The following is a 17,476-nucleotide window of genomic DNA, read 5'->3' as shown; positions in this document are numbered from 1 at the left end:
ACATATAATCTGGAAATGCTCTTTTTGAGAATGAATGTGGTGCGATTCCTCTTGAGTATTCTATTTCTGACATAATTAATCATATGACTGTCTGATATAAAATGGCCAATACCTGTCCATTTCAGCTCAGTAATGCATAAGACATTGCTCTTTGTTCATTCCATTTTGTTTTTTACAATGTTTAATTTTCCTAGATTCTTACTTTGTCCTTTCCACGTTCTCATTAGTGGATTCTTGCATCTGCTTTTCCTCATTCTGAATTGTGCCCATCTGCAAATGAAGGTCCCGAAAGCTATGATCCATCCACATCATTAAGGTCAACTCTGCCTTGAGGAAGCAACTCTTCCTTAGTTGATTCACAGTGCTATGGCAGTTTTGTAATGATGTAATTTACAAGTTATGCAATGGTGTATTCTTCCCTAACCCTAACCTTAACCCTAACCTTAACCATCACAGTCAGCATTACTCTTGCCAGACAGGACATTAATGAGCAAAATGTTCAAATAGTAGATTTGTTTCTATTGTTGTAAATGAGTACTGTCAGATAACAAAATAGCCAATAGGTGAGGAGTAGGTATACTCCTTAAATGTATCTATGGATTCAATATAATCCCAATCAAAATCTCAGGGGGGTTTACTGTAGAAACTGACAATCTCATCCTGAAATTCATATGGAAATACAAGGGACTCAGAACAGCCAAAACCATTTTGAAAAAGGACGAAGTTGAAGGACTCAAACTTTTGAATTTTAAACTTACTACAAAGCTAAACTAAACAAGGTAGTCAAGTACTACTCATAATATGGATGAACCTAGAGGACATATTGGTGAGTGAAATTAATCAATCACAAAATGACAAATATTGCATGACACCACTATTGTAAAAAGTCAAGAAAAGGGTTTCACAATAAAAGACATATTTTTTGATTGTTACCAGGGATAGGGAGAAAGGAAGAGTAGTTCAATGACTAGAAGGTTGTTATTGTTAAAGTGCTGTAGAGTCGGTTCTGACCCATAGCGACCCTGAACAGGGTTTCCGAGGCTGTAAATCTTTATGGGAGCAGAAAGCCTCATCTTTCTCCCACAGAAACAGCTGGTAGTTTCGAACTGCTGACCTTGCGGTTCACAGCCCGATTCGTAACCACTACGCTACCAGAGTAGTCATGTGTTAATATGAATGAAGGGGAAGGCAATATACAATAAGAGGGAGGTAGGAAAACAAAATGATGGAAGCAGGGGAAGATATGGAGAGGGGCACAAGAGTTAAAGGCAACAGAGGTAAATGCTGTCACATACTATGTAGTGGATATATAGGACACGCATGGGACTGCGAACCACAGGTCAGTGGTTTGAGCCCACCATTTGCTCTGCAGGAGGCTTTCTGCTCTTGCAGAAGATTGAAAGCCTCAGAAATACTACGCGGTGGTGGTGTGCCATGAAGTCGGTTCCGACTTATAGCAACCCTGTATAGGGTTTCTGAGGCTGTAAATCTTTATGGGAGCAGAATGCCTCGTCTTTCTCCCATGGAACCACTGGTAGTTTTGAACTGCTGACCTTGAGGTTAGCAGCCCAACTCGTAACCACTACACTACTAGAGCTCTCTCAGAAACCCTATACAGGCTTGCTATGAGTTGGAATTGACTCAGTGGCACTTAAAAACAACACACTCCTGCAATAATGGTGGTGTGAGAGTAGATACATGAATAGAAATATATAGGCTGAATGAGTGTGGGAGGGAGAGCAGGAATATACCCACAAATACATAGGTTTGACAAAGGATATTTGTGTTTGGGTATTTACCTTTGCTGCAAATATGCCCATAAATGTATGGAGCACACAAGGGGCACTTCTTAGCCATAACTAAACCCCTTGAGGAAATGAGTCACTGTGCCTAAGGGCTCAGGACTATAATCTAGGAGGACACCATGGCCAATTGGCAAAACAAAGATAATGCTCTACATCCTACTTTGGTGTGTAGCAATTAGGGTCTTAAGAGCTTGTAGGTCTCTCCCTGTTTGGAGGAAAGAATTCTGATGACAATTGAAGACTCACAGAAACGATTAGTTCAACAAACTAATGGACCACATGAACATCAGTATCCATGACCCTGAGAACAGAACAAAAAAATGGTGCCTGGCAACCACTATCAACTGCTCTGAAAGGGATCACATTACAAGGTCCTTGATATCATGGGGAAAATATGGAACAAAACTCAAAATCATTAAAAAAAAAAAAAAAGACCAGGTTTACTGATTGGATGGACTGAGCCTATGGCCCTTGGTCATCCTTCAGGTCTGGAACTAAACTCACCCCCCCACTGCTCAATCTTCAGCACATAATTAGATAGATCTGTAGGGGACACAGGCGTCTTGGTGTGATGCTGCATGATAAGCAATGGACTGTGCTAACCACAAGGTCAGTGGTTCAAACCCACTCCACGGCACTTAACAACAAAAACATAAGGGGAATGACATCATTACTGAGGTAGGAACACCATAGAATGGTCAACCATTTGAGATCAAAAGGGCAGCATTTAGCCAAAGGCAAAGGTCAGAAGGGTTGGAAACAAGGAACCCAGGAAATGAGATACATGATGTTACATTGAAGGGACTGCAATCAATTAGCTGAAACCCAATGTGTACAATTTGTTGGGTGTAAAACTGATGATCTGCTGTGTACATCTACACCAAATTCACAATAAAAAGTTAAACACCAACAAAGCAAAACAGCAGTATGGGCCCAATGATAGGGTGTATGAAACATTGGAACTGAATCGAGAGCCAAGAAATAAACTGGAATTTACAGTCAGTTTATTATTCAATGTAATAATAATAATCTACACAAAAGTATGAACTTCTGGTGTGGTGCTGTAGGGTCAGGACTGAGAACCACAAGGTCGGCAGTTCAAACTCACCAGCTGCTCCTCGGAAACCCTACACAAGGTTGCTATGAGTTGGACTCGACATAACAATAAGCACTGGGCGGCAAGGTTGTTTTGAACTGCAAGGTTGGAGGTTCAAACTCACCAGCTGCTCTAGGAAACCCTATACAGGGTTGCTATGAATCGGAACCAACTCCACAGCACTTAACAACAACAACAAGAAATGTAAATACCACTGCATGAATCAATGAAAAAGCATACTTGATATATTTTAATAGATTATTTTAACATGCTAAACAGGTTTTTGACAAAATGAAAACAGATGAAATGGAAATTATAAAACAGTTCTATATTTTGACAAATACAACAATTAGTTTTTTGGGTCCAATTCTTTTTCTTAGTCTACTGACAATACCAGCTATCTAGGTGCTCCAGTGAAAACTAACTACATCAGTTGCTTATTTGTCACAAGGTTCTTAGAATTTAATCTTACTAAGTATACTAATAAATTTAGAATGAAGAACAGTCATAAAGTTTTAAAAAGAAATCAATCACACAAGTAGACAGCATGACAGGTAAGTAACCTCCCTAGTTCAGCCGACAGATTCTAATCTAAGAGTAAGGAACAGTAGTTGTTAAGTACCGTCGGGTTGGTTCCGACCCATAGCTAACCTGAATAGGGTTTCCCAGGAGTGGCTGGTGAGTTTGAAGTGCAACCTAGTGGTTCAAACCAATTTTGCAATCCAGTGCATTAACCCCCAGCACCACACCAAGACTCCAAGAGTAAGGACTCAAAGTCAGGAAGTGCTGTTTCAGTCTTTCTAGAACAATTTATCTACTGGCATCAATTTTGCCTACAGGCACGTGGACTAACCCATAAAACATACCTATGTTTCTGACCATTATTCCTTTTAGTTCGTCCACTTGAGCTTGAGTCTCCACCACTTTGTCTAGGCCCTTATTCTCGGAGTGATGCTTCTATAAGAAAATCAGGTTTAACTTAAGTAATACAGACATTATTTATAATATGAAAACAAAAACAAGAGGAATGACAATTGACACTGAGGAATGTTATAAAAATATGTGTATATTGGTACAAAAGATAGATGTCACATCATTAGGAAAAAAACATGACTAGAATGAGAGGGGAAAAAGGATATCATAAAAAATTACATGAAATAAAAGCATACCATTGTATAAAAATATTACCTTACTTTAAATAAAGTAAAATATATCAAACATACATGTGATCCTCTTGGAGTACCAGCAGAGAGACATGGCAGTGGGGATCTATGATCTATGTTCAAGAAAGAAAACTACAACAGGGAGATGACCGGGAAGGGTCACCAAAAATTGTTCCCAGATTCTTTGGATATGATGAGGTAGGGGTGGCTCCCTACTGAGCAACTATTTTTATATCTGCTGGATTTGAGCATTACATCCTATTTTCATTGGCTTCTCATAGGAGCTAGAATGTAAAATCCTGATGATAATACAAGGGTTCTTCAAAAAGTTCACGGAAAATGTGTATTATGAAAAAACTATGCATGTATTATGAAAAAACTATGCATGGGTTTCAAATGTTTTTTGCACCAAAATAAACTCACACTAACTTGTGTTTGAACATGATCTAGTTTGAGGCATTAAGAACGATAAGCCATCAATTAGTTTGATAAGAGTCACCATGAATTCTGTTAAGATTGAAGGAAGAACAAAGATCAAATTTATCGTGAAACTTGGGCGGAAGAAGGGCAAACTCACTGATGCTTTATGAAACATCTACGGGAACAATAGCGCAAAGAAATCAGCACTTTCCAAATGGATAACTCGTCTTAAGAAGGGATGAGATGATGAAGATGAAGCCTGCAGAAGCAGACCATCCACATCAATTTGTGAGGAAACAATCTTATTTAAGCCATAATTGAAGAGGCCTGATGATTAACAGAACAATATTAACATTAAAAAGAACACAGGAGAAACGAAAATAATTTACAATAGATGTTTTTAATGACTCACAACAAACGCACAACTACAGCTTCTGTCTTTGCACTCCACTGATTTCATGGATAAAATTAAGCATTTAAAAAGTTGCTCTTCAGCATTATTCATCAGAGAAATCCACCATGAGAACCACTATGCACCCATAGAATGACTAAAATTAAAATGACCATGTCAAATGTTGACAAGGAGACAATGGAACTAACACCTTGGAAAACAGTGTGGTGAAGTATTATGAAGTTAAACATCACTTACCATATGACCCAGCAATACCACTCCTAGGTATTTACCCGAGAGAAATAAAAACATATGTCCACACAAAGACTTGTACGTGGATATGCACAGCAGCTTTATTCAGGATAGCCCCAAACTGGGCCAACTCAAATATACAGCAACAGGTGAATGGAAAAACACATTGTGGTGTATGCATACTTACTACTCAGCAAAAAAGAAAAAAAGGGAGAACAAAGTATGGATTCACACCACAACCTACCAAAAGCCGTACAATGAACAAAAAAAGCAAGACACAGAAAGTGCATACTATATTGACTCCATTTATATCAAACTGTAGGAAAGACAAAACTTAGTGACAGTAAGAGATAGTGGGTGTCGGAAGTCAAGAGTGTAGGGAAAGGGACTGACTGTCCAGGGAAAAAAGGGTGCTCATCTTGTACACCAGTGTATGTAAAACTTCAATGAACTGAAACTTAGGGACTGACACAGATGAAAAGAGTTTGAAAGGATTAATTTGAGCGGTTCAAATATTAGTCTCATAGAATGTTAATGTGTACGTTAAAAGGTCATTTGCAATGCTAAATGGATTTAAATATTAGATGGGTAATTGAATTAGATGAGCTATAATGTTCTTCCCAATCCTGTGATACTTTAACTGCCATTCATAAAGAATGTTACTGATTATTAGATTTCTACTCATTTTTAAAATGACCCCTTCTATAGTTGTATCCTTTTTAGTATGTTCTAACTGTGATGGTTAATGTTATGTGTCAACTGGACTAGGCCATGAGTCTTGGTATTATGTAACGAGCCTCCATTTTGTGATCTAATGTAAGGGCTGTTTCCTTAGGGTAATGGCCCCTGCAACCATGTGAGTCATGAGAAGCCTCCAGCCTGAAGCCTGCTCCACAGATTTAGGACTTGCCAACCTCCACAACTGTGAGTCATTTTCTTGAAATCTCTCTGTCTTTCTCTTGGAACCAACTCAATGACACTTAACAACAACAACATATACTTCACTGGTTCTGCTCCTCTAGAGAATCTAGCCTAAGACAGTAACACAATTAGAAAAGTTTATTGCAGGTCAGAGGCTCTATATTCATGATACTTAAAGAAAATAAAAAGGAAGATATGAATCAAAATCTTTTATCTTGAGGAAGATCTTACCAGTTGTGCAGCCAAGACACTTGAGAACTCACTATTCATGGCGTATGGAAGTGCTGTCTGTGCTCGCGAACCATATGTAGTTTGAAACCTCTTTTTTATCTCATTCAGAAAAGTAAAAGCTCGAGACCGTTCAAAATCCTGAAGCGAGACCAACATAGAGTTCACATTTTTAAATTGAATAAAACATGATAAGAGTTACTGTTCACCGAATAATGACTCTATGAAGTAGGAAGTAGCATTGGTCCCATTTTACAGGTAAGGAAACGAAGACTCTGAAGAACAAAGAAACTTGCCCAATGCCAACAACATTCTGATTCCTGGCCGCTGAATATAAAGGAAGTCCGGCTTTGGCGCTGGAGGATAAGCACGCAACCATAAGTTTAGTTTGAACCACAAGGTTAGCGGTTCAAACTCACCAGCTGCTCCTCGGAAACCGACTCGATAGCATTTTGCAACATAACAACATTACCAGTTGAATATAATGCTGCTTAAGTTATCAGCTTCTTGAGGGCAGGAATTGGGGCGTTTTCTTCCTCCAAATGTTCTACAGGATCAATTAGAAGGTCTAGCACAAGAAGATGATCGATACAAGAGTAGTAATCTGTCACATACAAAGATAATGCTACTAAGCTGAACACTACTTTTGTGTGACAGTGACATTATCCAATCCTGGGCAGTCAAAAATTTGAGCTACATACCCAACAGTAGCAGCAGCAGCAGTAGCAAATTACAACACAAGAAATATAAAGTTCAAATGTGACCCTCCCCAATTTAGGGAGAATCCTCATCTACTCTAGTCAAGGCCTTTCACATCTGAGTGACCTGAAACATATCTGGGATTTTTCCTAATTACAGAAAATACTGTGAAACCAATGTCACCCTAATGAGAACTTTCGTTAACTCACTGATATCCATTTCACCCAATATGATTATTCTTAGCTCAACTTAAACTGAGGTCAATAGCTAAATTCAGGAGTCCTGTGTACGTGGTGGGGGGGAGAATCACATTATTATTTTCATCAATTTTTGATTTAAATTTCAATTGTAGATGAGATGAAGGTAACAAACTAAAATAGTACCCAACAGTTACTTATGACTTTGTAACCAACAGAAATCTTTTTTTTCATATACCATCACAGTTACACATATCTTAAAATTGCATTTACATTCATTCTATTCCAAAATTATTATAGTTATTAGACTTTGCTACTACTTGTGAAGGAGCTCTGGAACGCTGGTAGCGTAGTGGCTACAAATTGGGCTGCTAACCTCAAGGTCAGCAGTCTGAAACCACTAGCTGTTCCGTGGGAGAAAGATGAGGCTTTCTGCTCCTGTAAAGATTCCCAGCCTCGGAAACTTTGTACAGGGTCGCTATGGGTCAGAACTGACGCCACGGCACACCACCACCACCACTTCTTGTTGTGAAGTGCTGTCAAGTCGGTTCTGACTTATAGCAACCTTGTATAGGGTTTCCAAGGAGCAGCTGGTGGGTTTGAACTGCCAATCTTGTGGTTCATAGTCCATTGCTCATCCTACAGCGCCACACTAAATTGCTATTAAGAATCACATGCATGACTATATTAGTTTTTAAATATTTAGAGTATTGTATTCCAATATAAAGGAGCTCTGGTAGCACGGTGGTTATGAATCAGGCTGTGAACTGCAAGGTCAGCAGTTCGAAATTACCAGTTGTTCCGCGGGAGAAAGATGAGGCTTTCTGCTCCCATAATGATTTTACAGCCTCGGAAACCCTGTACAGAGTTACTATGAGTTGGAACCGACTCCACGGCACACAACAACAACATTCCAATATAAAAATGGTTTCCATTATAAACATGTGTGGAAGCATGATGGCTCCATATAAGCTCTGGCAGTTTAAGCCTGTCAGTTGTCTGTGGGAAAAAGACACAGGGTTGCTGTAAGTCAGAACCGACTTGACAGCACTTAACAACAACGTAAACATATGTGTTTTATTTTCTTCATTTACAAACGTTCTGAGAGGGACTCGTGGTGTCAAAGGGACCACTGACACAATAAAGATCCATCCCCTTTGCTAGTCATCCATTTAGAAATCAGCATGTGACCTAGTTCAAGACAAGACATGAAACGGAGTCTACTATGAAAGCAGGGGGTGAGGGGGAGTGCTTGCTTCTGTGACATTTCCTCATTCCTGTGATAGGAGACACAAGAAGACATAGTTGCTCTTGTCTAGACCTAGATAAAGAAGAATTTTATCTTCATGCAACCATAGGGGAACTAATGCAGGATGAAGCTGACATTGAAAGTAGTAGAGGAGAGAAAAAGCTTGATAATATCATGAAGTTATTGAGCATTTTATGTCTAGTACCTACATAATATCAAAACCAACCTCATCAATAAACTGTAGGTTTGCATAGTCAAGTGTGATTTTGTTTTCCAAAGCTCAAATATATTAAAGTCTTCAGTAACTAAGAACTGATGGAATGAAATGATCGATTAAATATTCCAGTTAGGAAACATTTTTGAGACAATTTGATACCAAAGGATCAGAATTATGAACACCAATTTTCACTATATAACAGGTTACATGTAGAAGTTGCAAGAGGTTAAGCTAAAATTCGACCCAAACCAGGATGATATGAATATAACCAAATATAAACTTTTCTTATCATTGGCTGTTCTAAGAAAGTATAGAAAAAAATTCCAGTTATCCACGTCACCTTTACCCTCCATACCAACATCAAACCCAAACTGTAAGCCAAGTGCTTAATATCTGTGCCACCAGGGTGTAGATAATTAAGAACTGATGGTGTTAACAGTAAACACAGTTAAATAGCAATATGTATTCAAGTTACTTACATCATCAGTGATACAGAGATATACAATCCTGTCTTGACAGATGTAATGGAACAAATAACTGTAGAATAAAAGACATAAAACTTACTGTGGTTATAAGCAACATTTCTTTCACTTCTATCTCTATATAAGTAAATTCAGTACTGCCAAGGTTAGCATATTATTTACAGATATAATTTACTCTGCCTCTACCCCTCCCATACACTATTGCTCTCAAGTCAAACTGATAGAGAATAAAAAAATCAAAAGAAGGTCTCTACTCTAGCTACTACATATTACAACTGCATATGTATTACCCATAATGATAGCTGCAAAGGTATAATTAGACTCTTAAGGCTTCAGCAAGAGATGACATTCAAGGAGAGACACGTAATTAAAATTAACCTCCAATAGACCATACATTCTCCCTTACTTTTTTCTCCCTAAAGCTTTTATTGTGAATTGAGTGATAGTTTACATGGGAGAACATCGGTTTTGCACTCATCCTATCATATTTCGTTTCATTGCAATGATTACAATCCCCTCCATGCATCATCAGTTAACAGTATTTGCTTCGATTCCCTATTTTTTTGGGGTTTTGGACGTACACAAAAATATTCAGGAACATATAATCATTTAAACCACCAAAGGGCACATTTTTGCAAGCCTGCCTCCTGGCCACCAGCACACAGCCTTTATCTTTCCATGAGTCTACAGTCCTCAGCTGTTCCCTCTCTCCATGTTGTTATCTCTGCCTCCATCTCTGGTGTTGCTGCTTCTCTGGATAAGGTCCCACATTCCGCTCTTGCTCTTTTCCCTTGATGGTCCTAGGGTCCTCTGTTTCTGGAATGTAAGATTAACTACTCCCCTCTTTCTAGTATAAAACTTCTACCTTTACAGTTGTTGACAGTCACAATTACCCATGATAACAATTAGTCACTATTGAATCATAAGAATCTTATCCCCATCTCCTTTCACCAGACACATCTAGACAAGATGAAAACTATTCAGTGGGGATTCTACCTTTCCTAGCACACTCTGAAACTAAATTCCCTCTTGAAAATTTGTAAGCCAGTCACTTCATGCCTTTATAGTCCCCACCCACCCCCCCATTTTAGCTAACCCATGTCTAAGTTGCCAATCCCTATCAACCCTGTGTAGAGGGGATAGGTCTGATCCTTGATGTGAAGACTCCTTCCCTCTCAGTTGGTATTTGGAGCTACTCGATCCATAAATATAGGTCAAGTTCGTCAAACTGCAGCAATTCACACTTGTTTCCTTCATCAAATTTCTTTATCTTCCTCTAGTTGCATTTCTGGTCATCAAGTCATCAAAGCTAGGTCAAAAGGGTACAATCTGCAAGTATGGGCATTCTTGTGTGTGTTTCCCCCCACTTTATATTAGCTGGCTGCTTCACTCTCAGATCTAGTCCTCTGTGTCTAGGTCATTGTTCACGGATGCAGGAGTCCCCAGGTTCTCCCTTACTTTTTGCTAAGGTTTTAAAACAAACACACTTCTTCTGAATACAAAATAACACTTGAGTATGTACTTTGAATCAGTTAACTGTGCTAGGTGCTGAAGATACAAATAAGACCCTCAGAAGTCAATGTGAGGTTGGCCCAGGATCAAGCAGTGTTTTGTTCTGCTGTGCATAAGGTCACTATGAGTCGGTGCTGACTCGATGCCACCTAACAACAACAACAACTTCCTTCTGAACCCCAATGGCTTGGATAAATCTGTGTTGTTCCCTGTTACAGACTGAATTTTGTCCCCACAAAATGTGTGAAGTCCTAACCCCTGCACCTATAAATAGGCCCCACTGGGAATAGAGGGGTTCCTTTGTCATGTTAATGAGGCAACACCAGAGTAGGGTAGGTTCTAAACAGAACCACTTCTGAGTTATATAAACAGCAGAATAAATACAGACATACACCATGGGGATGACAGATGCCACATGAAGAACTATCTATAATCAAAGGAATGTCAAGGGCTACCAGGAGACACCAGTAACTAGGAGAGAGACTCACAGAAAGAACTGGCATGACCAATTCCTAGATTTGAACTTTCAGCCTACAGAACTGTGGGACAATACATTTCTGTCTTTTGAAGTTACCCACTTGTGGTGTTTCTGCTATAGCACTAGGTAACTAAGATAGCATTTTCCTGGGAACTTAGTAGGTACACATAAACTTAATAAGTTTTGGGAAAAAATTTATACTGTCTTAGCTTTCTAGTGCTGTTATAAGAGAAATACCACAAGTGGAGGAGTCCTGGTGTGGCTTGCTGTGGTTTTAATGTGCTGGACTGCAAAGTCAGTTTGAACCATAAGGTCAGCAGTTCAAGCTCACCAGCCGCTCCTCGGAAACCCTATATAGGGTTGCTATGGGTCGGAACTGACTCGACGACATTTAACAACAACAACCACAAGTGGATGCCTTTAACAAACAGAAATGTATTCTCTCACAGTTTAGGAGGCTAGAAGTCCAAATTCAGAGTGCCAGCTCTTGGTGACGGTTTTATCTCTTTGTCAACTATGGAGAACCATGCTTCTCTTCCTTCAGTGTCTGGAGTCCCAGATCTCCATGTGTCTTGGCATCAAACTTCCTCTAGAATCAGGCCTTCCACTCCTAGCTCCTCTTTCTTGGTGGTAGTAACTCATTTCTCTCTCCGTTTATCTTTGCAAGATGAAAACTACTATAGACCACACCTCCAAGGAAACTCCTTTACAAATGTTTGGCTGCTCATAGGAGATCTCACCATGAAAGTGATCTCATCATGGGGGCTTACGTCTTAACTATTAAACCAGTGAGAATCCTGGCCCCGTCAAGCTGACACAAAAGCATAATTGTCACACATACCCATAAGTCTATAACTGTTTAACTCCTAAAGCAGCATTTAGTCCTGCAAACCTATAACAGCAGGAAGCAGACTATAAAATCTATATAGTTCCCAAAGATGATATACTCTCTAATACCCATTTAAGATGTAATCAGAAAGGGCAATGGACCATGAAGAACCTTCTGGAGAGCAAAGCCAAGAGTCAGAGAGAAAAGTCAAGGAGTTTTTCCAAGAAAGCTGACCTACTAACCACTCTACAGTTACAAAAAGTAATCTTTAAAACTGCTGCAGGCTTCCAGTTTGGTGGCGGCAGAGCAGAGTCAGGTAGGACAGGCTCTGTGGGGGAGGAGCTGAAAACCCAGAGAAGCTGCTCTCACGGAACAGCACCAGAGCTCTAGATCTAGCATAAGGTTCAGGGCGTCAGTTTTCTGCAACTTCCAGTGGAAAAATCATGTATAAAGGAAAATATTGCAATTTAGGAATCGGTCAAGTCATGGGACTCCCTCTGCTCCCATCCCGCCTGGGAGGAGGTCAGAGGGCAAGGCTATAGCCAGACCGACACAGGGAACCGGCAGCACAAGGAACCGGCGCAAAAGCGGCACAGTGACATTTGCAAAAGGAGGTGTGGGGGGATTCTACACATTTCCCCCTCTTTTCCCTGTCATGCCTTCTTTTCCCAGCCCAGATGCCTTCAGGTGGGTGGGTGCGCACCCCCAAAAAAAGTCCAGCATTGAGACCACAGCTTTCCCACGGCACAGAGAGAAAGAGCCCCATCGGTCCAAGGGCAAATTCTTTGGGCGCTGCTTTTCACATCTGCCTGTGGGTCCCAGCCCTAAAGTTAACTTGTGTGGGACCCTTTACTCCTGCCTATCCAGCAAGACAAAAAGCAGGTTTGCCCAGACAGAAAAACCATACGAAAAATCTGTAAAACCCCAACATAAAAAGATGCAACTATTTCAAGAATTATGCTGTGCACACGCAGATAACTAACTGATCTTCAGAGACAAAAATAGTAAACAATCTTTCTCCCGTTAACTTCTCAATATCTATCTATGCACCTCTACAGGGGTGACAAGGGGAGGGGCCTGAGCAAGTGGACACCCCCATCCACTGCTGGAGGCTTCTACGGTGCACACACACTGCCTGTGTTGCAAGGCGACTGGACAGTCGGCCACAGTTTTATTTTTGTTTCAAATTGGTGGGTTTTGTCTCTGCTTTTATATTGCTTCTGCTTTGAAGCCTTTTGATCACACATTTTTTTTGCTGGAGATGGAAGCTTTTTCTTCCTACGTTACCCAAGAAGAGTCAGCAATCGTGGCCATATGCTACAAGCATATTGCATAATATTCCACCATTGGACAAGAACCAATAACAGCTGCTAAGCATTACATGCGTAAAGGAAAGCCTATTTCCTAATCATATCCACCAGGGGACACCCAGTAAGCTTAATAGCACATCAACAAACATCCATTTAAGCATTAAAAACCCACATAACTACTGGAAATGACAAACAAAAAACAACAAAAGATATCAAAACATGTCCCAAAACAGAAAAGAGTAACTGAGAAAAATGAGCTGGAGACAGACAAAGGCTTTCCAGAAGAGGAAGAGCAGGTTTTGGATTTGCCTGAGAAGGAATTCTGAAGAATGATAGGGAAAGTATTTCAAATGCTCCGAAAAGGGGTGGAGGAAAACAAGGAAGAAGTCAGTAAAGTACTACAAGAGCAATCAAACAAGCTCGATATAGCACTGGAAACAATTAAAAACCTGCAAAAAGAGGTCCAGATGATTAATAATAAAATATCAGAAATGGACAATACACTGAAAGGAGAAACGAGCAGAATAGAAGAGACGGAAGCCAGAACCAGCGATCTGGAAGACAAATCTTTCAATACTGCTAAGATAGAAGATTCAAGCAGAAAGAAGGATTAAAAAATCTGAAGAGAGCCTAAGATTCATGCTGGATAACATGAAGAGGAACAATTTAAGAATTATTGGCATTCCAGAACAGGAAGAATCAGAGAAGTCCACAGAGGAGAAAGTTGAAGAGCTTCTGGAAGAAAATTTCCCTAACAATTTGAAAGATGAGAAGATAAACATCAAGAAGCTGAACGTACCCCAGGAAGGATAAACCCCAACAGAAAATCAACAAAACATATAAATAATCAAGCTCTCCAAAATCAAAGACAAGGAGAGAATCCTAAAAGCAGCCAGGGAAAAGAGAAATGTTACTTACAAAGGCAAGCAAATCAGATTAAGTTCTGACTTCTCAGCAGAAACCATGCATGCAAGAAGGCAATGGGGAGACATATACAAAGTCCTAAAAGAAAAAAAACTGCCAACCAAGATTTGTCTATCCAGCAAAAATGTCAATCAAATACAATGATGCAATCAAAACATTCCAGGATAAACGGAAGCTAAGAAATCTTGTCAAAGCTAATCCAGCACTTCAAAACATCCTAAAGGGAGTTCTTTGTACTGAAAACCAACAAGAACAGACAACAACCAGAGACTGACAAGCTTGGCAACACCACCTGAAACTCAGATGACAGATAGCAGAGTCCAGAACAGAACAAAATTACAACAATGAATTCAAAGGATCTGGGAGGTCAACCGAAGATCAAAATAATACCAATGTCAGAGAAGGGATAAATGTAGGAACAGGGATGCAGGTGGTGAAGAGGTCAGGTAGATTACAGGACACAATAGCTTGTCTTAAATGGAGGGAAAAGTTAATAGACTATAAGGTAACCCCAAAGAAAGTTAATACTCCACAACTTACCATGAAAATGAACTTCCAAGCAGAACAAACAAACATGAAAACCTAGAAGAAACCACAAGAAACAGCACAAAAAACCCCCAAACTCAGCACAAGAAGGCATGCAGAGCAAAGGAAGGAACAGCACTACCAATTGAGCAAGACAACATAACCATAAGAAATATCTATGCCCTCAATGAAAGAGCACCCAGATATATGAAGCAAACCTAACTAGAACTGAAGAAAGAAATAGATAAACCTTCAATTATACTGGAAGATTTTAATACACCACTTTCGAAAAGGGACAGAGCAGCCAAAAAGAAACTCGACAAAGTTACAGAGGAACTAAACAACACGATCAACCAACTTGACCTCATAGATGTGTACAGAGAATTCAACTCAACAACAGCACAATACACATTCTTCTCCAGTGTACATGGAACATTCTCCAGAATTGATCATGAGTTAGGTCACAAAGCAAGCCTCCATAAATTTACAAATATCAAAATACTACAGAGCATCTTTTCAGACCACAAAATTAACAAAATTAACACATCAACTAGCATCTCCAACAATTAGAAACAGAGGGAACCCACAGCCACCAAAAGAAAAGAAATAATAAAGATAAGAGAAGAAATAAATGAGATTGTAAACAGAAAAACTACAGAAAGAATCAACAGGGCAAGTAGCTGGTTCTTTGAAAGGGTTAATAAAATTGACAAACCATTGGCAAACCTAACAAAAGAAAAGAGGGAAAAGACACAAATAACTCACATTAGAAACCACTTGGGTGATGTCACAATGGAACCAAACAAAATAAAAAGGATAATAACAGAATACTATGAAGAGTTGTACTCCAACAAATTTGAAAACTTAGATGGATAACAATTTTAGAAAAACACGACCTACCTAAACTTACACAGAGTCTAGTAGAAAACTTGAACAGACCCATAACAAAAGAAGAAATTGATCAGGTCATCAAAAAAACCCCAACCAAAGAGGTCCAGGCCCAGATGGCTTCACTGGTGAGTTCTATCAAACATTCAGGGAAGAACTGTCACCAATTCTACTAAAATTATTTCAGAATATAGAAGAGGATGGAAAACTTCCTAATACATTTTATGAAGCAACCATAACTCTCATACCAAAACCAGAGAAGGACATCACTAAGAAAGAAAATTACAGACCAATATCCCTCATGAACACAGATGCAAAAATTCTCAACAAAATCCTAGCCAACAGAATCCAGCAGCACATTAAAATAAAGTACAAACAAACATCATGACCAGGTGGGTTTCATAAAAGGGATACAAGGAAGGTTCAACATTGGAAAAACAATCAATGTAATCCACCATATAAATAAGAAACAGGAAAAGAACCACATGATCATATCAATTGACGCAGAAAAGACATTTGACAAAATCCAACATCCATTCCTGATAAAAACACTCAACAAAGCAGGAATTGAATGGAAATTCCTCAATGTAATCAAGAAAATATATACAAAACCAACATCCTACATCACTGTCAATGGGGAGAAACTGAAAGCCTTCCCTCTGCTAATGGGAACCAGACAAGGATACCCTTTGTCACCACTCCTATTCAATATTGTGCTGGAAGTCTCAGCAAGAGCTATATGGCAGGGGCTTGATGGAGGCTAGGGTGGAGGTGCAGTGAAGGTCGCCATCAGCAATAACAAAGAATACCAGGCAAAGCAGATCCAGGGCGGGCCTCCAAAACTCAGAACCACAGAGATAGGAACATTTTAAAGGTTTGAAGGCTTATAGCTTGTGGAGTTTGGAGCTAAGGTAAAAAATCGCATACTTTTGAATCTGCTGGGCCGGGCTCGAAGGCCCGAGCCAACATTCTGGGCGAGACAAAGCGGCAAGACGAAACAGGGGTTGCAGAAACACCACGGGAAAATGCCGCGGGAACCTTGGGACAAAGGTGGACAATACACTTTGTTAGATTTGCTTTGTTCTGATTTTCTTTTTTTCTTTGGTATCTGGTAATTGGCGCGCTCACTGTTTGCCCACCTCCATTCTGGTGAATAGAGGGAGAGCCTGAGCCGAGTGGCCACCCCTCAACCTCACCGCTGGTGGATTCTCCTGCCACGCATGCGCACAGACACTCAGCCCAAGCGGAGGCCTTGAACTTTTAATATCTGTTTCCTTTCTGTTCTGTTTTTTATCACGGGAAAGAGGAGAGGGCTGAAGTGAGAGATAGAGAGTTTAAAGGCAAAAGAGGCCAAAGGTTGGATTGGAGCCTGAGGCATACTATAACAATGAACACTGACAACTTGGCATCTCTCGGGCAGCTTTGAAGGCAGGAACTTAGGACATTAAAGACACACTCATATTAAGCTACAGATTTTTTTCCCCTTCTTTTTCTTCTCTCCCTCCACTCCCTTTTCTGTAATTAGAGACTGCAGTATTCAGTCTGGTTTTTGTTGGTGCTGCTTTTTGTTTTTCTTTCCACACACCCCCTCCACTGGTGTTGTTTTGCTGTTTAAGCCCCACTTCTGCCTTTGGAGGACTCTTTGTCTCCCTATAGTACACAAGAAGAGTCAGCAACTGCTGCCATATAGCCAAGATACAATCACACTCTATAAAACACCAAAACACAGGCAAGAACCAATACCAGCTGCCATATACCAGGGAAACAGGCAACACCTGTGAAAGTTACTCTGAATTAAGCAATAAAAGAGTGAAAAGGGAAGCCCACATCCCGATCACATCTTCCTGGAAGCAATCAGAAAACATAAAAATTACCAAAACACAGACTCAA

General features: G+C 39.9%; 1 protein-coding gene across 2 annotated transcripts in view; it reads right to left on the bottom strand.

Moving 5' to 3' along the window:
- The window catches only part of VAMP7 (vesicle-associated membrane protein 7), a 73,010-nt gene that overhangs the window by 26,175 nt on the left and 29,359 nt on the right, over positions 1-17,476 (bottom strand). Inside the window, exons 3-5 of one of the 2 annotated variants that reach the window (XM_006876848.1) lie at positions 9,118-9,175; positions 6,280-6,417; positions 3,768-3,858 (exon numbers count right to left, since the gene is read on the bottom strand). In XM_006876848.1, the coding sequence (XP_006876910.1) occupies positions 3,768-3,858; positions 6,280-6,417; positions 9,118-9,175 (287 nt within the window). The remainder of the gene's footprint in view (positions 1-3,767; positions 3,859-6,279; positions 6,418-9,117; positions 9,176-17,476) is intronic. The other variant, XM_006876849.1, reaches the window with a different exon arrangement.

This window comes from Chrysochloris asiatica, unplaced genomic scaffold, assembly GCF_000296735.1.
Source record: "Chrysochloris asiatica unplaced genomic scaffold, ChrAsi1.0 scaffold00419, whole genome shotgun sequence".
NCBI lineage: Eukaryota > Metazoa > Chordata > Mammalia > Afrosoricida > Chrysochloridae > Chrysochloris > Chrysochloris asiatica.
The sequence above is the reverse complement of the archived record's forward strand: the minus strand, read 5'-3'. Positions and strand labels throughout refer to the sequence as shown.